Below are 26,004 nucleotides of genomic sequence, written 5' to 3'. Positions count from 1 at the left end.
ATCACACCACATTATGAAGATGGTAAATGATGCCGCACACAAATCAGAAATCCGAAAGGTGTGACAGATGGAATAATTGAGCGATTATTCTTCCTTTAACACATCACACATTCAGTAATTTGACACATTTACACAAAGCCAGATCTCCTTATTCCTCCACGTGCTCCGCCTGTGTGTGTCGACATTATTCATAACTCGTTCGTAGTTCAAATCCGAACACACACGCATGATACACAATTTAATTTTGCAGTTTGACACTCTCCGAGGACTTTATTATCTCCAATGTCCATCAATTCTCACTGGAAAATCATCATTTAAAAGTTTTCTTTAGTTTTCAGGCGTTGATTCATAGACATCTGAACTTCCAAAGAACTGCTTCTTTTTCATTATCTCCACAAAGGAAGTTGTGTTTCGCTGCTGTTTGTGAGCAAGGTTACACAAAAACTTCACAGCCAATGTTATTCGACCTTGGTGGAGGTTGAAGTTTGGGCCAAGGAAGAGCAACACATCGAGGTAAAGTATTAACACTGCTCCTGGAACAATGAGCCCGAGGACCTGAGAGCAGCTGGAAGGTTTTTACTTTTTCAATCATGAACTTTATGTGTCGTCAACGTGGGCTTTTTGATCGTTTGCAGATTTTATTATAATTTTCTTATTGAATTTCTGTTTTATTATTATTTCAATGTCAGCATTTCTTTCAGTCCATTGAGGGGCATTTGGAACTGCACTGTATGAAAGGTGCTTTACGAATTAAGTTTGATTGGATGATTGATAGAAAAGTGTCATATAAATGTCGTTCATTTTAAACAGTATATATAACTGTCTCTGTGAATAATAAGAGAACAGCCTCGGCAGCCTGGTCTATATATGAAAACTGTCCTGAGCTGACTCCTGTTATTCTCCAGCTCTATATTATTAAAGTTGATAACCCCAGAACAGACGCTGTCAGGCTCTGTCTGGGATTAGTATGATTAGTGTGTCAGTGAATCTTCGAGTCAGACGGAATGTGAAGCAGTAATTCGCTGCGTCGGCGGATTGAAAAGAAACGCTGGTGTTTGTCGGGCGAAGCAAAAAAACATCCGACACATTGTGCGTCGCTTTTTGAGAAACTCTCCAACAGGCGTCGCTCTGTTTGGAGAGATGAGGACTGGAGGAGTTCAGAGGCAGATTTTAATGCTGCTGCCAAGAGGTGATTTCTCCTCTTTTCAACACAGAGTCGTACAAACATAATCTGAAGTGACTGGTCCTCGTCCTGTTCACGGAGCATCTGACAGGACACGTCCCAGCTGAGGCTGCACTCACTCTTCTCTCTCAGGACACTGACAGGAGATCCATCTTCATCTGGCTCATCACCAGTCCCTGTTTCTGCCGTGGGTTTCAGTACATTTGCCGGTGACACCTCAGCACAGTGAGCACGGGGACACGATTCTTCAGCCGCTCTGAACATCAAGAGGAAAGCTGCTTTAAGTCAGAAGGTGTTAGAGGATCTCAGAGACGTGTGTGTGTGTGTATACAGAGAGAGAGAGAGAGAGAGAGAGAGGAAGTTATCTGGCCTGTCGGGACACTCGGGATTCAGAAGCTGCTGCAGTTAAAATGTCAGAGCTGGGAGAAGAGGGGGGGTGGGGGGGTGCAAGTGGTAAAACTTTACAACGGTGAAACACTGGTGCCTGACCACAGCTCCGGGTTTCACACACTCTCTGACTCTCACCTTCACGCGCGCACACACACACACACACACACACACACACACACACACACACACACACACACACACACACAGTCAAAGGTCACTAGGCCACTACTGGGTGCAATAGACTTTGCATTAACTTCCTGGGACCTTACATTTAACATGACTACTTCCTGTCTTACGCTAACCTGACCATTACGTTTGTCCCCAACTGGACAACTTGTCCCCAATTAACTGGTGTTCAGTCTGATGTTTTAGACATTAGACTGTTTGTAAAGATGGACGACACGATAGCTCGCAAAAAGTGTATCCAAATCAACTTGATCGCCACCTGTTGGCAGCCTGCAGTACAGGTTATAAATCCCAACTCCTGCATGTTAGTGGATTGGACATGGACTAAAGGACCAGTGTGTAAGATGTAGGATTATCTATCACCAGAAATGTGTTATCTTCATAATTAATCTGAAACTCAGAGACTAGATGCCACTAAACCCAAATGAGCCTTCAATGAAAAAGTAAATCTTTCTTACTCAGAGATGTTTCTGACATTTTAAGTTGAAGTAGTGGAGACACGTCGACCATCTTTATATACAGTCTATATGACGCACACATGCACATACACATGCACACACACACGCACACACACAAACACACTGGCTCAGCTAAAGTCCCATTAATTATTTTTCCACTGGAAGCGCTTGGACAGAACTTTCTGTGTGAACTGTAAATACATTAATCTGCAGAGAGGATTAATGTGAAGCCAATAAACCATTAGTATGGCTGCAAGTTATTTATTACATTTAACATCAGCCGGGACAGGGCAGGACTTTACTGACAGATGATTAGTATTTGGAGGTTTGGTTATAAGGCTGTTGACATCTCGGGCTGCTACTGCCAATTATATTCATCCCAGTTATTCTGATAATTATTATATTTAAGAAATGTCAAGAAAATGACTCACGGTTCCCTAAAGGCCAAGATGAGCCCTCGAGTCCTGATGAACAGTCCGTGGTAAAAACAAAAAGTTCTCACTTCACAAACTGAGGAAAGCAAAACAGAATAATCGCTGATTCATTCTGAAGAAATAGTTTCAGTTTGACTCAATGTGTTTTTCTGAATAAGCCTGTGAAGCTTATTATTTAATATAAAGGTGGAAAATCTCAGAAAAACACTTTTCTCAATTTTATTGTCAATTGCGTGACTATTCTCGTTGTTTATACGGTTTCTTTTTATGACCTACTTTATATTCTACTGAGTTTATTTGTATGATAATTTTATTTTTTGGGATCTTTCGATTCTCATTACTTTCTGCTGGAGGAGCTATAACTTCTCAATCGGTGCCAACGAGGTTCCATCTTCTGATCGTGGACAATCTCACTCTTTTTATCAGACTATTAAATTCTGATGAAAAGGCAGAAGGTAACACTGGTGCACAGACGTAATGTTAATACGCACTGACACACTGGGCGGCTCGGTGCTATTAGGCGGTTTTGTCTCTATTAGGGTGATATATTTTTCCTGAAGCCACCGAGACATTGGATCTAATAAAGCTTATTAGATGTGTGGGCTGCTCCGCTGGTGGGAAAAACCTCCCTCTCTAAAAGGAGGTCACCACAAACACCTATTCCTGTTCGTGTTCAAATTGTTTTTATCTTCTCTAATCAAACCACTCATTTTTATATCAGGAAAAGTGTGCGGACAGTTGTTTCAACGTGACGGAGGCAGATCTATAAAGAAAGAGTTTTCTGTTGTGATGTGGAAGACCTTGACTTGCCTGTTGACCTCTGACCTCCAGCCAACACCTCCTGAGATGAACTGGAACCCCGACCATGAGTTTAATGTCTCACTGTTGTGACCTCATTCTAAAGGACCCATACTGATTGGTTCAGTTCAGTCCTGTTTGTTCCACCTATGTTTTGCTGCTTGAGTTTTCCGTATTGGTTGAACTTAGTTTGAGTTTTGTGATCTCCTGATGTCACTGAGGCCACTGTGAGCCTGCTTTGTGTGTTTCATCAAATCCCACTTCCCCTGCCTCAGCCTCCGGGCCTGCATGTCGGTCCTTCCTGCGAGGACACGACACGTTCCACCATCTTCTGGCCCCTCTACCCTCTGGCGGACACTTCAGGTTCATCACATCACAAACAGATTCCAAAACAGCCTCCAGCCCTGAGGCTAGAAGAGAAGTGACCAGTACAGACCAGCGACACTGACACTGATCTCCAGCGACGCCCAGTCCACACAAAACCACAGACTGAGCATGCATGTGTTTCCACACTCACATCTAACAACACTTAAGATGTACGTTAATATGCACTTAACATGTTTGATGGCACATTATTTAACCCAATGATATATATTCAGAATTGACTCCTGTGCACATTATTACCCTCGTGGAGGAGGTTATGTTATCACCTCTGTTTGGATGAAGATAAAAATCCTCATCAGGGATATTCATATTCGGGGGGAATGATTTCTGTGAGCGTGAGCACTTTGATGCTAATCTTCTAGATGTAGAGGTAGTTGGTTCAAATGTGGTTCCATAGTGTGTTGGGTGAGGTTTACAGCCGCCTGTAAAAAAAATGGGGCTAGAGCTTTGCCACTAGCACCAACGTGTAGGTGAGATAATGTAATGTGACCTTAGCTCTGAGGCTTGGTTGAATTCACAGGGACTGTTGGGCCTTGGGATTGCTTTGGAATCATGTTCTTTATGACAAATCTGTTCTATTCTATTCTATTCTGTAGGTTTGGATATTTATTCAGAGCAGGATGGATATACCACATGTTATTTTAGTTTTTTTTTAAATGTACAAAGAGTCTGAACGGGAAGAGGATGAAATTAATTTTAGTTTTTTAAATCCATTCTCTGAGGATCATTACACCAAATGCAAAATGGCCGAACAGGAGAAGTGCTCTTCACCTCTAACTCCTCTTCTTCCGACAATCACTTAATTTCGCTCTGAGACAAAACAAGGTCACGAGAACAGAGGAGACAACCGGTGGCTGGTCCCCTCGTCCTCTGGGATCAGACACTGGTGACTTCCCGGTTCTGACCAGTTCAACAGCCCCCCCCCCCCAAACGCCAGTGTTTCCCGTGGATTCATTTAATACGATAATTTCACGGCAATTACAAGCTCTCAGCGCCACAATGTGATGTGGTTACACGCTCGCTCGTTCAGTGAATCCCGGCTCCATGTGGAGAGGAACCCAACAGATCCTTTTTCTCTCTTTCTCTTTAAACCACTCGCAGTGATAAGCATGAAATTAAAGCTTTGTGTTGAGATGCTGCAAACACACCGGTTGCAATCTCCTACACGAGCCAACAAGCAACACTCCCGCTATCTGCACGTTCTTCTTCTGTTGACGTCCGATACACAAAGCAATTACAGATCCACTCACTGAGGCGCTCGATGTAAACAAGCCTGTGATGCTCAGGTGGGGAGTCATTTGACATCGAAGCCGCCGACTGCTCTCGGACATATTGTGACTCAGATTCGACAGAGCTCAGTGATCAGAGATTTCTATCTGTGGTAGTCTGGTCCTCACTCCCCCCCCCCCCCCATCCCCCCAGTCCACTCGTCTCAGTCCATGTTCCCCACCTCAGCTCCAGGGACCAGACAAGCCCCCGTCGTTGTGTTGTGATGTTCAGCACATCCAGGTTTTGTTTTAGTTACCTGGCTTAACTGAGCTTTACATGCTGGAGTGTTTTCATATGAACGAGGTGTGGCCTTTAATTAAAAGTCATATTGTCCTAAACCATGAATTAATTAAAACATTTTCGTCCAATTAAAATGAAGATTTATGATCTATTATCTTGTTATTTAGTGGAATTTATTCTCCCTCCATTTATAAGAAGATCTTAAAACATTTTTCAAGAAGCTCTTCATTCTATGCTGTTTATTGTTTGTCACTTTATTTTGTCCCTGTCAGGACCCTGTAGGAACGATGACTCTGGTTTCGCAGAGATCTTATTGGTCAGTAGTTTTGATCCGGTCACAACGTCGCCGCCCACATCCCAAACAGAATCCCTTAAGGGGGTGTGGATATGAAATCTGATAAAACACAAGTCTTGTGAAATCTGCCGCACTTTCACACAACGACCAGAAGCCTGACTCACACTTTTGTGTTATAATCCATCTGAGCTTTAAATCCACAGGGACGTCTTCTCGTTTCAATCCGACAACATCTCAAAATAAACGTCCCCGATCTGCAGCACACGACTTCACACTGACAAATATTGAACAGGATCTCAGACTGTGGCTACAACACAGAGGCTGTTGAACTAAACACTGTTTCATTTTCAAACTATTTTAGGATGAGTAAGCGCGGAGAGCCGGGGGCGAGCACACACTCGCATGAAGTGGACGGCTGGAGATTATGAAGCATGATTACACAGCTGTGACATTCACGCTAATAAAAAGAGATTAAAATCAAACTCACCACATATTCCGGGGCCCAAGAGAGAGGAGCATCTGCTATTTGGTTCATCTACGATTAGACCGACTCTCCCTTAATGATAAATTGCAGATGAAATATCAATTTTTGGTCCCTGCATCTGCCTGTTATTTAACCAGAGGGATCATCGAGCCGTTTAAGGATAACATCTGTGCTTCTGTTCACTCACTTCTCTCGCTTTTACTTTTTTTGTTTTACCATTGATTCTTGTCCAGCAGGAAAAACAACATATTTCCTCAGATTATTGCTCAACACAAAGAACAAAGCTCTGAGTCACAGCTCCTCGGTTTCCTACTTAAATCTAAGACACAGAGGAATCTGTGAGTCGCTCATCTGACAACAAAAAGAAACCAAAGAAGATAACATCACCTTAGATTCTTGATTTCAAATCTCTGAATTCTAAACAGTGGATCCACCTTTAGACTGCTCGGCCACTTCATCACCATATTGCATATTGCACCAAACTCAAACTTTCACCATATGACCACTATACCTGAGTTCATTTCCCCAAAGATCTCTGCATAATTACTTTAGAATTCACAAAAAGCTCACAAAGCTCTTTCTCACGATGTTAAAGAATCTGAATATTTTTCTGGATCTGCTCAAAAGTTTCATGGTAATTTTTTTCCGTATGTTTCTTTGTAATCCTGTTGATTGGTGGAGGTAACGAGTACATCTCAAGATAAATGCACATCAGCCTTTTGATTGGTTGAAACTCAAACTGGAGAAAGATAATAAGCTTTAGAATGATTTTTTACTTTGAGTGATGTTTTAATGTTTATGAATCATTACTGTTCAATCTCCTGTTCAAACATGAGCATGATATGATGAACATTTCTGAAAGTGCACTATATGCAAAATACATTATATAATGTTAATCTACTCGGATGCTGTGAGATTTGTATTAGAATTGAGGAAAATGCAAATGAGTGGTGATCCGACACTAAGTGACACTTGTGAGTTTACGTGGTGCTCTTTGATGAACTGGCCCAGTTACTGTTGGTCTCTCAGGCGTCCTCCTGTGGACGAGGACACATATGTCCAGGACAAGCTCTGGGAGAACTGGGACAGACATTCGCTCCGGCTGCAGAAGTGACTGGAGATGTGAACTGGATGTTGACACTGCGTTTTTGTGCATCAAATGATATTCAGGGCATTCAAACATGAAGCTGAAGTTAAAACAGAAAACTGGTACCTGGGACTGGACACGTCAGGGATGAAGCTCTTTGTTTTATTAATACCAGAATGGGCCAATAAAGAATAAGAAGAACGTTGGCGGCAGTTTCCATTTCAACATATTTTAACAAGCTCTTACATGTTTTCATGATAAGAGAAAGAAGAAACAGGAAAACACAACGCTTCTTTTGATAGTTGTTGCTATTGCAAAGGCACAAAACAAAATCAAGATGGTATAAAAACCACCAACGCAGATTGTTAAATTAACCTTTTTCTATGTGGTAAGAAACATTGTTCACCTCCACACAAACACAAACACAAACACAAACTCTGTGCACGTGCTCTGAAGCAGCAGCTGGAGGCACGGACCCAGGTCACGCAGGCCCAGGTGGCGGAGCTGTAAAGTGACAGTGTGATTTAAGTCCCGTGTCGTGGTGCGCTCTGTTATCTGCCGCCGCTAACAGGGCCGCGCAGATTCCATCCGACAGCCAACAACTGCAGCTCAGGAGGCAGAGCTGATAACAGGGAGAGAGAGGGTCGGCCCGGCAGCCTCCTCCAGCCGCAGTGTGCCGTGTGCCGTGTGCAGTGAGCAGTGTGCAGTGTGCCGTGTGCAGTGTGCAGTGTGCAGTGTGCAGTGTGCAGTGAGCAGTGAGCAGTGTGCAGTGTGCCGTGTGCAGTGTGCAGTGTGCCGTGTGCAGTGTGCAGTGTGCAGTGTGCAGTGTGCAGTGAGCAGTGAGCAGTGTGCAGTGTGCCGTGTGCAGTGTGCAGTGTGCAGTGTGCAGTGTGCAGTGTGCAGCGTGCAGTGTGCAGTGAGCCTTTACACGGGTTGAAGCGGCTGTCGGACATATCTACATCTCGGGCTCTGGTCTGACGTTATGTTGTCTCGGCTCTGGTATCGATCCGACTGGTTTCTGTTTACGTATCTGAGATTATTTACTTCTTTTGGGCAGATCACTGAAGGGATGAGGGGCCTGATGGGGGGGGGGGGGGAGGAGAGAGAGAGAGAGAGAGAGAGAGAGAGAGAGAGAGAGAGAGAGAGAGAGAGAGAGACAGAGGCCTGTGGCTGGGTCTGAATCCAGGACACCCCAGGGACGTTACACCCTGCAAAGCTCATATTTTGATTTGTTTGTTCCCACTATCAAAATGGTTAAAAAAATCACAATAAATTAATTATTTCAGCCTCTCTCTCTCTCTCTCTCTCTCTCTATCTCTCTCTCTCTCTCTCTCTCTCTCTCTCTCTCTCAGGATAATGAATCTTATCAGCGGGTGTGAGTTGACCACTTCTTATCTCACCTCTCAGGACAGATGTTGACAGCAGGTCTGAACGAGGCCTTTGGAGAACATCCGGCTTCAAGATAAACATTTTTCTCTTTATTTGAAAACACAGATTTGTTTCCCTGCTCCTGTTTTGATAAAGATGATTTTTTTAGTCTACAGTGCTTTCAATAACTGGATATTAAAAAGCATTGCATCCCTGTGACTCCTAAAGAAAACCCCTCCTTGTTATTTCCAGGACCTGCTTGGTTTTGACTTTACACAAACACACATTTTCCTCGTCTGCTTTTCCTTTTGCAGATGACATGAAAGGAACCAGTGCACTTGACTGTTTGTTTTTGTCTTTAAGAAACGATCCTATCGTTTTCCCGAGGGTCGACAATTACTCTGACTTCACAGCAACACTCCACAAAGAGAAAACATGTTTTTCCCCCAAAGACCTGTTGCACTTGTTTGTGTGATTTCTGAGCTGTTTTTCATTACCCCCGTCCGTTTTAATTCCCCCCCCCCCCCCCCCCCCCGCTCCCTGATTTCCTTTAAGGGGATGTGTTGTGCAGCAGCAGTAATCGACTGTGTCCCAGTTCCGTGATACAAAGCAATTTTAAAGCCGATGTTGATATTGTTTATGCACTGAAACAGTGAAGAAGGAGATTGTGTGCAAAATGCAAAATGCTTTATTTTAAATAATCATTATAATAACAGCATAATCGCTGCTCTCTCTCAAAATGGAATTACTTTCTTTCTTCACCACCGTTGTGTGGATCTTCTATTGGTTTAAATATTGTTGGAAACCTTCTGGATAATGTAAATCAACAAAATATATATATAACATATATTTAGTTGCTTTTAGACGTTTTAATGGGAAATTGCCACAAATTATATATCTTTAAAGTTTCTGCCCAGAAATGACTGACAGACACTTGGTGTTTTAAAGTACTGGCTGATGATGATTAGCCCACACACCTCACATCCAGCACTGACAGTAAACCTGCACACACACACACACACACACACACACACACACACACACACACACACACACATAAATGACGGGTTATTATATATTAAAAGTGTTTTAAAAGACTTCTAGACATTAATAAATGTATTTTGCAGGGCTTAATGGCTTAGGGGTTTATTTTTAGATGTTTGACTGTCACATCGCTGTGGACTAATACTTTGCATAGCTAGTGGGAACAGCTCAACATAATAACACTAACTGTTCCTCTCCCCCCCTTGATTACAGTCAAATATATTGTGCGACTGCTGCAACAACGTTTTGGACAAACACACACGATGGCAGACAGGGGGAGAGGTACAGTCGATCCTCTCAGAGCTCATCACATATTCATTAGGTTCATTGTTGCAGCCGGAGTTTAGACTCTCACACCAATCAGAAATGACTGAAGTGCTGCGTCTCACCCAGGAGCGTTATGTCCTGTAATGAGATTCTTCCCCCCCGAGCGTCCCCCCCTAATCCCCACGTCTCTATCTGAGCTCCGTGGACCTTCACGAGTGCTGAGCCGAGCAGAACACGGTCGCCCGACATGAAACTCTGTGTTAACCCTGCCATCCTGAATGCTGGCGAGACAATGGAGCTGAAATTGAATGGATGCTGTGCCTATTACCGAACATGTTAATCCTCTTAAGAAGTTTAAAAGAGGTCTGGATGACACGCGGGAGGAGACAGGCGTGAGGAGCTCAGCGGAGACGAGCGACGGCTGCTCCGAGGAATGAGGTTCATCCCAAACAATAGCAGGGCCCAGATTGGCTCTTCCAGTCATTAACCTGTGATTCTCTTTGGGGAAGGGATGGGAAAAGGGAACAGCCAGGTGGGTGTGTCTAGACGTCACTGACTGTGGAGTGTCCCGTCTCCATAAAACAGACATGATGTCACCAAACCAACATGCAGACCAGTCCCCAGGTGATCCTCTGCTCATCTGCAGCTTGCCACACTTTCTGCACTTTCAGAAGATGCTGTTGGAGAAGTTGTGAAACCAGCTGCTACTGGAGGGTTTAGAGACGCCTCCAGTATCCTGCTACCTCATTAACCAGACTTTCCCCAGATCAGCATTTGGCTGATGTCGATAACAACGTCAACGTGTGATTCTGAGGCTCCACAGCAAAGCTTCTTTTCAGCCGATTGTCTCCAGTGACATGTAGATTCTCCTCAGAGGGAAAGTTAACTAACTGGCTCTGATAAGGCTTCATGAAAGGGAGAGTGGGAGATGAGGGAGAATTGATCGAGTGGTGAATTGGTCGAGTTCTGAAGGACTAAAAGCAGAAGCAACAAACACTCACAGCGCTTGGCTCACCTGTCTTTCCCCGTCTCCTTCTTGAAGACCATGTCACAGTAGTTCATCCTGTCCTCCGTGGTGACGTAGATGCGTGCGTGGGGGTAGTTCTCCGCGGCCTGCCGCAGCATGTTGTACACGATGCCCTTCCCGTCCGTCCTCATGTTCCGCAGCGGCCCCCACACCACGTAGATGGTGTCGTTGCCCTGCCCGAAGAAGTGCTGGGGCTTCTGCAGCAGCAGGGGGACGCTGGTGTGGGACACGACCCTCAGCGTGGTGCGGCGGCCCACGTCGTGCTCGAACCCCCGAGTCGGAGCGTTGTTCATGCGCCAGATGCAGGGCGAGCGGTCGATCTGTGGGCCGGCCGCCTGGCCCAGCATCTGACCGGAGCTGGACACGATGCTGCAGAGCTCACAGTGCAGCTTCAGGGGCTGGAGGGGGGGGGGGGGGGGGGAACCATGAATAAACCAGTGCTCAGGGCTACAGCTGTGGCAGAAAGGTGATGGTTTTATTCTGTACGCCTGACTGGTAGTGTTGTACTGGATTGTGTTGCACACTAAGTAGGTTGTATACTACCTTTTAATACAATAAAGAAAATATTAAGAACCTTATATTTTGAATAACCAGTTGACGTTACAAAACAGTGTTACAAGTCCCCAAATGTCTATTTCTATTACATTGTGTGTGTTATGTTGTGGATATTGTGTTTAATAAATCATACTAATCATCGAGAAGCTCAAAATGCAAGAAATCTTAAAATGAAGGTGCTATTGCAGATTTTCTATTCATTAAAATTCACAGTATAAAACATCAATAACTAGCAGATGTCACATGTAAGTGTTTTTCAAACAAGACCCGAGATATATGCAGCAATCATATAATATCACATGTTTCATACATCGTACAAAACTTGGAGAAGTCTTCAATTTAATATACAATGTCTAATAAAGAAACTTTACCTGGTGAGTTAACTGTTGACTCCTGCAGAAATTAAATTCCAATTAATACCGAGAGACAGTTGAAAGTAACTGGATGTCTTTTAATTAACCTTAATCAAACTTTATATCATATTTTTCCAATATGAATGTTAACCTCTCAAAGTGGTTCTGTAAAACACAAGCCTCTCATGTTTCTTTACGGTGTCGTTCTTTGTGATCTGCTTTATATGCGAAGCAATGATATTAAAGTGCGGTTTTGGCAAGTTGGGGTTGTGTGATCGCAACATAAAATAAAATGCATTTGGTAATTAGATATAAAAATATTCACCGGGGGTTTTACGGCCCTACATCATTTTCTTTTATTCGCTAAGATTGATGTCGCGGTGCCCAGAGCTAACATTGATTAGGTTAATTGAATCTGAGACCTCAGAGTTACAACACGGCGACAACGCAGGGCAGAGAAGCAAGGAAGCTGCGTCATTTATCTAACTGTATTGTGTGTGTGTGTGTATCTTTTATTACACTCCAGTGGAGCGAGGCAATTTGTGATGTTTCTTCCACACCAGCTCTTCGCTACAGTTTGCGAAGAGAGGAGGAAGAAGAGAGAAAGAAAGACTCCACGGAATGAGAAATGAGAGATTTACCTAATTTGAGATAATACGCTTAGTTTGCTTTGATGAGATTAAATTGACTTAAGAGAACGGAGAGTGAGGAAAGGAGAACGCTGTGTGTCATGACTGCATCCTGTTTGATCATGTGCTTAATGGAGACTATCTGTTATATTGCCCGTGTGAATACAAATATGTGTTTGTGTTTCCTTCCGGCTGAGTGGTGGTGCTGAGGACGTGAAACTCTCCCTCACATGTTCCACGTTAAATCAACAACATGAGAGATATTATGTGCAAACATGATCCTGCAAGACCAGCCGGTGAATTCTATTACAACCACTTTATCAGGACTCGTGTTGTTGTTGTGCTCACGCAACACAACAGAGGTTCGACTGCTAAAAGAGGAAATGACACAAGATCTGTGCATTTTCTTTCCTGTCAGACGTCAATCACTCTGACGTGAGCTACCTGCTATTTCTTTATTTTTCCCCTCGTGAATGGATTCACTCACAGGTCAAGACATGATCCCCGGACCTGAGCTGCATTTACTGGGTTGAGACACACATCCCAGCAGCCTTGAGCTGTCAGCGGCTCGTCCATCATCGCCCGCTGCCCTCAGACCCCCTCATAACTCCATCACGCCTCTCAGCACACACAGGTTGTTCTGGGATCTGTCAGGGATGCTGGTGAGCAGAGGAAACCGAGCACCGGTGAGATGCTGAGCAGTGGTGGATCTGGGATCAGCCTCAACCAGGGGCCAACAAGGGGCCACAATTTACACAGAGGGGTCGACTATACGTCCAAAATCATCACGCACCATTCCTGATTCAGCAGGATGCACGTTTGCTGTTTCCTGTTTCACGTTTGCTGTTCATCTAATCCACCTCACACGTGGCAGGTGTATTCTTATTCAGATTTTGGTGCAATTTGGATTCTCCATATATTCAAGGTTAATAAAAACTGAATAAACTGCCTGATCATTCAGTCTGCGGACCCGTTTAAATCTTCTTCTACATCCTTGCAGTGGTTGGTGGATCGAGCTCTCATCATCTTATTAACCTGATTACTGTTCCCCGTATCGGACTGACACAGACAGTCATGGACTCTAATAGAATCACTTCCTGTTTGGGAGTTTGTCTTCAAAGTGAAAGCGCTGCACTAGTTTTAAAAATCGGTCTTCGTGTACTTCAAGAAACTTAGAAAATAGATTTTTCCCCTGGCCTCACCCCACGATCCGCTGCCTGCCCCTGAGCAAGGCATTTACCACACAGCTGCTTCAGTAGAGCTGCTCTGTGACAATAAACACAAGACAGACACACAAGCTGCGTGAGGCTCCTGTTATTAAACAGATTCATTCAAAGATAAAAACAGGCGTCTGGATAGTTTAGAGTCCCGGCAATAAAAGCGACGGTGAACATTATTGGTTTCTCTTGAACACTAATCACGTTTACATGCGTAGAGGAAGTGTACAGGAGCCTGTCTAATAACACAGAATCCCACTGAAGCAGTTTTATTTAGTGTGTATCGTAGAGCTGGAATCTAGCTGCCGAACAAATCCATGAATATTACATCCTGTAAATCAATAAAAATGTTACGGCCTCGCTCTCCACTCAACTGTGATTCACGTTTGGGCTTCATATTCACGGCGAGAGAGAGAGAGAGAGAGAGAGAGAGAGAGAGAGAGACAGAGAGAGAGAGCGCTTTTATAATCCCAGTAAATTTGCTCCTCTCTGATAAGCATAAAATCTCCCGGCCTCTGATTTTAATGCAGGAGTGTGTTAAAAAATAAAGTAGGTTATTAAAAAAAAAATGCTGGCTTAATTCCGGGGACATGCTCTTCATTAAATTATAGCGCTGGGATGTGAACTTAACCTTGGCGTTCATTAAAATGCTCTAAACACGATTAATTAATAAGCAATAATTATGACATTAAAGTCCCAGTTTAAGACGCCTCCCTGGGAGACTGGGAAATCCGTCTGCTTAAAAAATTCATTGATTAGCTGAAGCTGTCTGCGCGGTGAGGAGTGATTTATTCTAAAAGCTCCTCCCGGGCTTCATGCACACATCCTACTACAAACAAGAAGAATAAAGTTTATACCTGGAAAGTCATTTCAGAAAGTGGAATAGGTTTTTATCCACATAAGCAACGTGGCTCTCTGGTTGGCTGAGTATTCTATTCAATATCACAGAGATTAAACAGTACAACCTAAATACGAGGAAACCATTTCTGAGAAACTTCTGATGTTGACTTTAGCTTTTTATTTTAAACCATATCCCACTTGCTAACATGGAGGAGGCAGGGTGTATGTCCTATACCTCAGCCAGCCACCAGGGGGCAATCCAGATGTCGTACACAGTTCATCTAATCTGCATGAATTAGAATTCAAATTTCTCCTCGTGCATTCAGCGACTAAAACAAAACCATACATTTCATTTACAGGCTGGTTTTGTCTCGTGATTTATTCGCCTCCATTAAACGTGTTTCTGAAAGCTGCGTCTCGGGTCAGGAAGCTACAGGGATTTTCTGGTTCCACAGTTTAATGCTTTTGATCAGGCACTACTGAGGCTTCCATGCACCTGATTTACATATCATCACAGCCTTCACTGGCTGAGAGGCTCCTCCAGTATTAATGACACAACCAGATATTGAAAATCATCGTTTGAAACCGGATAGCTGCTAATTGGAGATTAAGGAGGATTTAACAATTGATAATAATAATAGATGAACAGCTGGTGCAACATAATCCAGACCCAGAAGATTTCCCATTTAAATAATCCACAAACAGAAGCCCTGTCCCCTCGTGTTATATAATGTGTACATTTCAAAGAGCCGGTACATTTTCTGTTGTAAATGAGAATATCGAGTTTCTGTCTCTGGCTGTGAAGGAGCAGAGGTTTGAATGTAAAGCGCCACAAGACCAATGTTTCCTATTTCTCCTGAAAAGCAGAGCAGGAGCCATTCATCACATCTGGAGACAGACGCAATCAGAGGAGGGAAATAAGGCCGAGCATTTCCACGCTGCAGGGTTATGCATTATAAAAGCCTGCCCGGGGTTAATAACACCTCAAAATGACGCCTCACCACGGATCGGGAACGAATCCCTCACTGGCCAGCAGAGATATTAATGCTTCTTTAGCTGTTGCTGTGTATTTAACAGAGGCTGACAGCTCACACAGCAGGACCTAATCACTTAGGACACGCGGCACACCAGTATCGTCTCCACCAGACCTCCGAGAGTCTGGCCTCGCTTTGTCAAGACGTCTCAGGAGAGAGGAGAACCTCGCTTGACTCTCACGTTCGGACCAATCACTGCTCTTTCTGATTTGCTAATAGAAAACTCACTGGTTGGTTAATCGGAGCTGAAAAGACGTCTAATTCTACAGAAACGTGTGCAGTGATTTGCATAAATCGCCACGAGGAGGGGGGGGGTGAGATACGCAGTCTCCTCTGAAGGCAGACGGGGTGGGGGGGGGGGGGGGGGGGGCACACGTACAGGCGGGTGGAAGACGTGATTGCCTCGGGGCCCATGTTGTGTGGATGAAACTCTCCAAAGGCAGAGAGGATGACGCTCCCCATTAATCTGCCAATTTCAGCCGGCTGGATATGAGGTGCACTCTTCTCATGAAAGATCGTTCCACCCGTCGCAACTTCAACTGCAGACGTGTCGATATCGAAAGTTCCCTGTCAGAGGAATATGTGATTTTCCTGTGTGACGACAAGTATAAGCGAAGTTTCCGTTTTTCAGCGGCCTCCCTAAACAACAAACACACAGCTTGGTTCTTACATTTTCATAAGGTGGGAATTATAATGCTCTGATATTTTCAATTTCCATAAACTGTGCGGGGAACATACAGCACAGAGCTGGGGAAGGAAGAATCGGATCAGGGACTCGTGTGTTTGAAATTAGAAAGAAATACTTTGCACGAGAGACATCAGACGCACGTGTTCAGATCCATCATGCAGAATCTGATGAAATAGATAAAAACAATCCTCAAGGACATGCTGTGCTTTTTGTAAAAGTGCATTTGAGAACAGCGTCATCGAGGGGACTTTGTTTGATTGTTTGAAGGTCCCACTTGTTTAAGGACAGCGTAGTTCGGCCAGTTCGACCAAAAACTGGTCTGGAGCCAGTTATTACAAATAATTTAGGGCCAATTTACGAGATTTCTTTCTTACCAGAGATTTTAGAAAATCACAGCACAGACTCAGATCTCTCAAGAGTGATGAATGATCTCCTCCGTGCGGCGGATGTCAATTGTTCTACATCTCACATGGGTGGACATTCTGAGAGCAACTGATTCTATTCTGACACTTCCAATTAATGGCAACTCTTCATCCACACTTTTTTATATGGAGTTCTGCAAGGCTCCATTCTCGGCCCACTTCTATTCTAACTTCCCCCAGTTTAATGAGAAGAAGGCAGAAATCTATTAAATCATATCATACCTCTGTTATTCCCCAGAATCTAAACTCACCTTTCCAACGCAGATAATTTCTAATTCAGTTTTATATCAGTGACGATCCATGCAGATGACAAAAATAATAAAGTGACATATTTCTAGTTTAAAGACATAAGGAAACTGAAATCAACAGTGTGTCTGCTCATGTAAGCTTCTCTAGTCCCAAGCGTCTCTCACCGTCTGCTTGGGGATGCTGACGTAGCCCAGGTGAGGCTTGAAGGCCTTGTACGGCTGCTTGGAGAAGATCCAGTGGCTGCTGAACGTCTCACCGAACACAGGCTGCAGGAGGAAGTAAGGCTTCTCCGAGTAGTTCACCACGACCACGAAGAGCGACACCGCCACGATCAGACTGGTGGCGATCAGCGACTTCCTCTGTGGGGGGAGAGACAGCACCAGTGAGACCAGTCTGAGAAACGAACCAGTGTTTCTTTAGTGTTATAGTTTAACAGCTCAAAGTGTAAAGAACAAGTAGAAGCTTTCCATGTTTAACACGAATCTGCCAGAAGCTACGTCTGACAAATACTGCGGGGCAGAATATTTAGTGCGTAATTATAACGATATATATCGGGTGTAAAAAGCCAATATACAACATAACAACCAGGCAAGAACCAGTAAGATGATTCTAGTTTTTTATTCTACACTGAAAGGTTATGAGACACTTTTGCTTCTAAATGTATTACACAGATTCCACTGAATGTTATCACTCTGTGAAAAACACTGTGTTTATGGGACGGCTTCAAAATGCAGAAATGTGAGACGCATAAAGCTTGATGAGAAATTCTGTCAGTAAACATCCGTAAAGGTTCAGTGGGTAAGATTAAGGAGAAAGGATCTATTGTCAGAAAGGGAATATAAAATAATCCTAGTGATGTTTTCACTAGGATTCATCTAAATCAGCCCTTAAACACTTTATATTTAAATAGTTTATATTTATATAAGGAGCGGGTCCTTTCTACGGAGGCCACCATGTTTTCTACAGTAGCCCAGACAGGACAAACTAAACCTTTTGAGTTTGTATGACAACAGAAGGCTACCACAGGTTCTCTGTCATGTTTGTCAGCTGCAACATGCCACTTCACCACTAGATGTCACTAAATTCTACACACTGGACCTTTAACTTTCAACATGACCGAGTCAAACGTCGTTTTCAGACGTGACCTGCAGAGGATCTCCCAAGAATTTGGTCCAGACTCTCTCTGCAGATGGCCTTCCACCCATACACAATGCATTAGGGAGACAACCCCCCCCCTGTGGTCTCTATATTTGGGGGCCGGGCAGTAAATCCAGGTGATGCACAGGCTACTAATAACTTCCATCCCCTTCCTTCCTGTCACGACACCATCAATTTTGTCCGGTTGGCTATTTTGTTTAGTTTTTTGATGAAAATGTTGCGAAGCAGCCAAGTGGTCGTCTGGAGGTGAGAGGTATTACAGACCAATAGGCCGAGCTGAGTGGGATGAATAATGGATAAGACACAGAGGACGAGGAGAGGTCTCACAGAGGAGAGGCTATTGGCAGGGCAGCGCTGAGATCAATGCTCAGAGGAGAGAGAGAGAGAGAGAATCAGGCAGAGATGAGAAGTTTGTTGTGCAACGACATCTCAGAGCCTGAGGTGAAGATGGATTTCAGTTTTCTTCAGGAAACTTCGATAACGTGCTTCTGATCTAACCGGCAACACAGGTGGGAAACTCCAGGCTTCTAGGGGGAAGGTGGTATTTCTGAGATTCTTTGAAGTTATCTGATGGCGAGGAGATTGAACCGGGCGTGACGTAATGGCGAAGCCCCCCCACGAGCCAAAGTGCCTGCGCCATCAGAAGCTCTGATCTCCAACATCAAACGTCTCAAGGGAACAGCTGGAGGCTTCGCTGCTCGGAGACAAGATCAAACATGTGGGGGGGCGGATGAGAAAGACGGTGACCATTTGCTGCCCTCGACAGACCAATCACGTTCTCCCAATTGCACGTACGTTGCATCACACATCATTTCATGGCATTACTGTTCATCTTTGATCACAAACAGAAGGGTCTCCACTCCGATCTCGTGTGAAGCAGCACAAAGACGACAAATGAGAAATTCTTCTGTACCTACATTTTTTACAAAAGAACAAAAACTCTCTCCATTCGTGTCTTTTTCCGAAAAAGCAAAGTCAGAAAACAAATGGCTGGTCATTTTCTGAAAGTGTCCTGTAGTAGCTAGTCATCAAGAGTACATTACGGAGCATGAAACCGATCCCTTACAGAGCTCTGTGGTTCTCTGGGACCGGAATAAAAACAAGCTGCAGCATCCATCTGTTCCCGTGAGGACAGACAAAATGTCCTTGTCTCCTTCCACCTCAATCTGGCCACAAATCACAGGGGAAATGATGTGTCAGAGTCTGGAGGCAGTCTGGTTCTGTGTGGGCGTAGCCGGGCACCAAACCTCCACGGGCTCCAGTGTGAGACTCAATCCTCCTCCTCTGCTCGTCCGCTCATACATCAGGACGATCGGCCCGCTGAGGCGTTTGACGGAGAGGTTGAGGAGCTCCACGTCGGGGAGGGGGTGCAGCAGGGGGGTCGGGGGAACGAGGAGCATTAACAGCAGGGGGGCAGCGGAGCAGACAGGAAGTTATAACATCAGAGCTTTCGGTCAATGTTAAAACATTTTGTTTGAGGAATACGACTCCGCAGGCGGGCGCAGTGACCTTGTTTGTGACCTTCAGATCAGACAGTGATGGACATTAACTGCACGGCCACTTAGGGCAGCAGCCGCGGGACGTTCCATCTCACCCACCCTGAGCAAAGATCTCTGAGGGAGCTGTTTTGAAAGGTGCTAAAACCCACTCTGAGCAGGTATCGATCTCAGCTCCCAGACAGACTGTGGGAGTATTGGGACCCGGGACACCAGGGAGCCGTAGTGTTTCATACCCGCCTGTGTGAGCAGATTACATATGGGGGGGGGGGAGGAAGTAGCAGGAATGCATTGACGGCTGCCTCGTCCATTTGTGGCTGTGTCACCTGATTGAACTGTGAGGAAACTGAGAGATCACATGACCTTAATGTCTGATAGAAGCTGCAAAAATAACAAACAAAAAAATACAAAAATCTTTCAATCAGAGACTTCTGGTTGTAATTTTCACAGTATTTACTCTAACTGCAGTCAAAGGTCTAAATGCTTCCTCCACCACTTCAAGCAGCATGTTTAGTTTGAGTTTATGACATTTTTCTGCTTTTCTTTGGATAATCTGAAAATAACCGTCAAACATCACCTTCCAAATCAATCACGGCAGCAGTTTTCATACGTAATGTTCGGCAAATAGGCAATAAATTTGAAAATTACTGAATAATCCGCAAGTAGCGCTCCGTTCATTTGTGAGATGAATGAAAAGGCAAAACAAATTAGCTGTTTATTTCCTCGTATATAATGTGCAATCAAAGTTTCACCTCCATCAGGCTTCATCTGGGCATGAAGAGAAGACAATTCCCACAAAGCCTGGCGCTGCAGCTCAGTAAACGGGCCGCGCTGTGGTTCAATCCGAAAAGCTAATCACGATGGAATAATGAAAAGGCTCAACCTGAAGAAAACGGCTCATAAAAAATCATATCTGCTATTTTCAAGTGTCTCCTGGGCAATGGGCAAATACAAAATAATAAAAAAAGGGAAAATTACATTTGCAATGCAAAAGCGCTGCTTCCCTGGCACCTGATTCTTTCCACCGCGGTCCACCGAGCAGTTAAAATCCAATTTCAATTAAGGCGTTTGAGAAAATATTTACCAAGTCTTCTCCCCTTTCCTCCTCCTCCTCCTCCTCCCCCTCCTCCTCCTCCTTTCTTAAGCACCAGTCTTTCCAGGGCTCTGAGACGGAAGCATAAACACATCTGGGCTCTTGAGATGAAGAGTGGGGTCCGGACACATCACTTCATTCATGTCACATTCCCAGAAAAGGTCTCACTTCACAAGTCCCAGATAACAAACTCCTCTTTTCCCGGGAGGAGGAGGAATCGACACGGTCGTGCACCAGTTCCCCAAGAGGAGCTCTGAGTGCCACGAGAACTGTTGGAGAGAATTAATGCAATTTGTAGATATTATTGAATTTAGATTAGGTTTATGACTATATGAATAATTCCATTCAGGAGCTATTTACACAAGTCTATTGGGTTTCGACTCATCACATGAGCACATATTTGTTTTTCTTTCTATTTCAGTTGCCAGTGAGGTAAATCATTTACTCCATTAAACGTTGTAATAGCCCCCAAAAAAAAGATTCAGGTAAAAGTGAATTAAAATCGTGCGAATCCCATTTAAGTAAAAGTAAACAGCTGCGGAGACGGATTCTGCTGCAGATGGAGAAGACGTCAGTGTCCTGGTCGTCCACATTCACTCCCAGTCCCTGATGGTGGACGTCACGTCTCACCCTCACAGTCCTGGATGTTAATTAAAGAACACACACTTCTCTTTGGTGTCAGCCATGTTGGTGCAGGTGGTTCCTCCCTCACAAGCAGCTCAACACCTCCCTGTATTCTGGCTCTGTCAGCTGGGTGGTGCAACAGATTCGATAAAGCTCGGGGGGGCCCTGCTCGCCTCATTTTCCTCCTTAGTGCCACTTGAACCCTCTTGAGCTCCTCGTCTTCTTCTTCTTGTTCTTCATGTTCTTCATCTTGTTCTTCTTCTTCTTCTTCATTATTACCAGCGTGTTTAAGTATGAACCTGAATCTGCATCTTGAAACCAGCTGATTTAAGTCGAAATATTCATACTTCCCACAAGAAGATACAATGAAAGAGTTTGTGTATGTTTTCCTTAGTGGAGTTAAGATATAAAGTGTCATAGAAGGACAAAGCTTGAGTAGAAGTATCTGAACAACACAAGCAAAGAAGATGCAGAGTAGAAACACAATGTTTTCACTGAGGTACACAGATGCTGAAGTTGCAGCAGCAAAGTAATCTCTCATCTGGGAGGTGTGTATCCTGCTGATCCCTATCGAGCCCAGCAGAGGGGGCAGTCCCCCCACACAGCTGTCACGAGGCAGCGGGCGGACCACTGGGGACTCGAACCTCTCATCTTAAAATATATATATTTATATATTATATTTATATATACAGTCTATGCTTAAAACACAGGATCTCAGAAACTTTCTTTTCAGTGCTTAGACAGCAACACATTTCTTATAATTAACCACCTCTCACAAAATCTGACAGTTACATTTGAATCCTGTCTGATCCAACGTGACAGCGACACCTGAATGTAAACAGCTAAAACCTTTGCAGACTAACAGAACCAGAAATCCAGCATCACTTGCACTTAATTATTGAATAACAACATGAAGTGAGTGAACACAATCTGCAGGACGTTCTGTCACAAGCAAACTGCACAGGAGACACTCAGACAGAGCCGGGAGACGAGACTTTATGCTGAGTGGTTTTAACGAGGAAAAGACGAGTAACTTCGCTGATTAATTGATCTAATAAAAAAATATGATCGTCCACAATTTTGATTATATGATGATTTATTCCTTCTCTCACTAAAAAAAAAGGACCAGGTTTTGGACTGTTGCTCAAAGACAATCTGAAGACGTCACTTTGGTTTGTGGGAAACTGTGAAAGTTATTACCCTGAGATTTATTGATCAATAACTTATCAATAACCAGTTGTTCAATAATCAGCTTTGTTAGCTGCAGATCCATATAAATTTGAGTTGTGATATTTATTCCACTGCAGTTATCTCTTACTTATTTATGACTTAAAAAACCCTCGCGAGCAACGAAGCAAATCAATTAACAACGGCTCCACTGAAATAATGGATTTTTATTTAATTGTGGCATCAGTGTGATAAATCTAGATTTGCCAGGTTTTCAATGTGATGGATTAATCTTAAATCTGACATCTCAGTCTCAGAACAGTTCACATCGACAGATCTGGAACAACTGAATCATTTTCTTCAGCTGAATCCTTATGTCAGCTAATGCATGGACTTCACAGTGAGATTATCCTTGAGCTTCCCACTGAGTATATTTGCAAAAATACATCAAATTTGCAATATGAATAGTATATATATACAAGGATAGATCATTTGACTCTTTCTCTTTCTTTCATTTCAATGGATTGTTAACTTCAGTTATGTGTTGGGAAGGAGGGATCAATTAGGACATAAACAAAGCTCCTTTCCTTTTCTTTTAGAAATAATAGATATTCATAAGTATGTCCTTGTTTTAAAAGTCTTTGCAATCAAACTTGAGTTATGTCCAATAATGTGCAACATTTCCTTTCTCCAGCACAATAGCAGAATCTGTCAAAGCTGCTGCCCTTGGTGCACGCTCCTTCTGTGGTGTTCCCCTTATCGTCCTGTGACACATGAGAAGAAAATCCTTCAATCCAGGTCAAATAAGCACTAATCTGCTCTGTTGGCACGATGCAGAATCATTATGGTCCCGAGCATCATCTTAATGGGAAATCTGTTTGTTTTCATGCGGCTGAAACTCGAACAATAAGGAGGAAGCACATTTGTCATCCATTCAAGTATCAGAGCTGCACATTACAGCCTTTATCACATGGTGCAGATATGCAGTGTGTGTGTGTGTGTGTGTGTGTGTGTGTGTGTGTGTGTGTGTGTGTGTGTGTGTGTGTGTGTGTGTGTGTGTGTGTGTCAGCACACGTGTGACTGCCACAGACGAAAGCTTCCGAAACCCATTTGACTAATGCATATCTGATACCAAATGGAACATAATCCCCACAAGTACAAAAGGATTACAACACTCTGCATTATTCTCTTCTCCTTCCGGATCCAGCTAACTTTTAGGGGTGGGGGGGTGGTGGTGGGGGGGGATATCGACATGGCACCATATGTTCACAGACGCAGGAGCTCTGTACGCTCGGCTGCGTAGGAAGATGCTCGCTCACTTGAGAAAGCGAAGAATTTGTCAAGAAGAGAAAAGAGGAAAGTCTGTTCTCTGTGGCACTTTGGGAAGATGAGCTTCTGTAAGCCAACCTGTCAGACATAAAGCACACACAGACTTTATTTTGACTGCGAGTTACTTAACACAATTGATTCTCCCGGGATAACGCTCTCTCAGATAACACAATGTGTGACCCACATAACCACCGGAAAGTACAATCCCCCAGGTTTACACTGGATCTCTAAATGCCAATTCCACTTCCTCAACTCATATTTGCAGAATAGAATACAGCAGAGACGTCTCGTAGCGAATCGCCCATTCACAGGAAATTAATTCTGCTATAAACTCAGGACAAGGACAGTTTAAGTTTTATCGTACTGTACTATCAGAGTTTTTAAGTGCCGGCTCTTACAGACGCAGATGGCCGATGGTCAGAAGAGACCACACGGCTGGCAGAGGACGAAGCTACTGTACAGTAATAAACCAGCTGCTCCTCATCCACCAGAGGTGTCTTCACTGGGCCACAAGTCAGGATGGCTGACGACCAGTTTACCAGAGAGATTTAAAGGAGACGAGTTCTGCTCATATTCAGGTTCGATATTTGTATTTACTGTGAAAGGTTTAAATGCTCTAATGTGCAGGAAGCAAAATCGCTGTCCTAACATTGCTGCAGCTCCTCTTTTCAGCCTCTGTCTGAAACACTTGGTTTTAGCTCCTGTCCCTTTAAGCCCCCCACCCCCCGATCAAGCCCAGTCTGCTCTAATTGACCAGCAGGTTTATTCTGAATCGTTTTAGGGTTCCGGCCAGAGCAGCCAAGAGGCGTGAAATATCGGCTGAAACAACAAGTCCTTTCAGGAGCTTTAGGATCTGTGTTTTCTCTGGTGGAGGAATTTGAACTACATAAAAAACTACAATAAAACTAGTAAAACAATAAAAGAGAATTGATTGAAAGGGTCCGGTAGATGTAACACAGAGCAGATGCTGCACATCCAGTTTTGTATTTCAACACTTTACAGCAGAATAAAAATTGTTCTCCCAGTTTCCTTGTGTACGAAGGCACGGGGGGGTATTGACCAAGGAAATCCATTTCAATTTACCAAATGCCGGAGCAGGATTACTGACATTTAACAGCTGATATTTCCCCTGAAACTCAGGGGAAAAAGTCAGGCTGTAAGTCCGTAACAGCGCCCCGTCTCATTGGTAGTGATTACACATAGCACGACTGCTCACACAGAGAGATTTAAATATATATCACCAGAGTAAACAGCAGCGTCTTAAAGGCTTAGACATGAAAAACAGAGAGATGCATTCCATCATCTGCAAAACAGCGTCACCAATTTCCTTCTCCACTTGACTAAACAGTCTGAGCAGAGATTTTCCTGAAGCTGCTGTTTGTTAAACAAATGTGTCTGAATAAAGACAGTTCTCCTGAAGGCAGCGTGAGACAGGAAGCAGACGTGACTCAGCAATAAAATGACTTTGTCCTGTTTGGAGCTCAGGCCTCAGAGAAGTGATGACTCAGATCCCTCGAAGTCACAGACACATTGTTCTGACTGGAGAGATTGTTTCTGTCTTCTTCGACTACTGTGACTTCTAGAGACACTTTCGAGACACTTATTTTATTTTATTTTTTAGAATAAAAACACATCTTGGTCTTTTCAGTCAACAGAGGTGGAAGACGTGGGGGAGGCAGAGGAGAGATACAAGTAAAGTTCACAAGCGGAAGAAGAAAGAGAAACAAAGGAGTTTGGAAACTACTCGACCTTTATCTGAAACTATTGTTCAAATAAATGAGTTTTACTCGACTAATCAAAAGTTAGAGGGACACCCCAGATATTTAGTATATTACCGACATAAAGAAAGGACAGTAATACGAGTCGTGTACTGAACAGCATATTAACATGCTCCCAAAGATAATGATAATCCTGACAATGTCTACCATGCTCACTATTAGCATATTTTAAAATGGCAATTTTGTTCATTAGCATGAAACGTAGTGTAGAGCTGAGGCTGATGGGAATATTATTAACCAAATAATCTGACATGAAAGAGAAAGAAATGTTTGCACAAAACTGCATAATAACCCAATCGTCAACCTCATATCGGCTCTGAAGGAAAAGTCCGACAGCTCCACTGGTATTAGGATTAATCCACTGGGAGCCATGAACATTAGTTCAGTCCAATCCAACCAAAAGTTGTTAAAACACTTCAGTCTACATCAAAGTGGAAGAGAAACCAAAAGACCGACTC

The 26,004-nt window shown here is 43.7% G+C and overlaps 1 protein-coding gene across 1 annotated transcript in view; it reads right to left on the bottom strand.

The window, feature by feature from the left end:
* Positions 1-26,004, bottom strand: part of st6galnac3 (ST6 (alpha-N-acetyl-neuraminyl-2,3-beta-galactosyl-1,3)-N-acetylgalactosaminide alpha-2,6-sialyltransferase 3) — a 53,427-nt gene that overhangs the window by 18,695 nt on the left and 8,728 nt on the right. The window contains exons 2-3 of the mRNA XM_053437658.1: positions 17,066-17,260; positions 10,903-11,312 (exon numbers count right to left, since the gene is read on the bottom strand). Coding sequence (XP_053293633.1) covers positions 10,903-11,312; positions 17,066-17,260 — 605 coding nt within the window. The remainder of the gene's footprint in view (positions 1-10,902; positions 11,313-17,065; positions 17,261-26,004) is intronic.

The sequence above is a fragment of the Pleuronectes platessa genome, chromosome 13 (genome assembly GCF_947347685.1).
Source record: "Pleuronectes platessa chromosome 13, fPlePla1.1, whole genome shotgun sequence".
In the NCBI taxonomy this organism is placed as follows: Eukaryota; Metazoa; Chordata; class Actinopteri; order Pleuronectiformes; family Pleuronectidae; genus Pleuronectes; species Pleuronectes platessa.
Note: the sequence above shows the minus strand (reverse complement) of the source record. Positions and strands in the feature narration are given on the sequence as shown.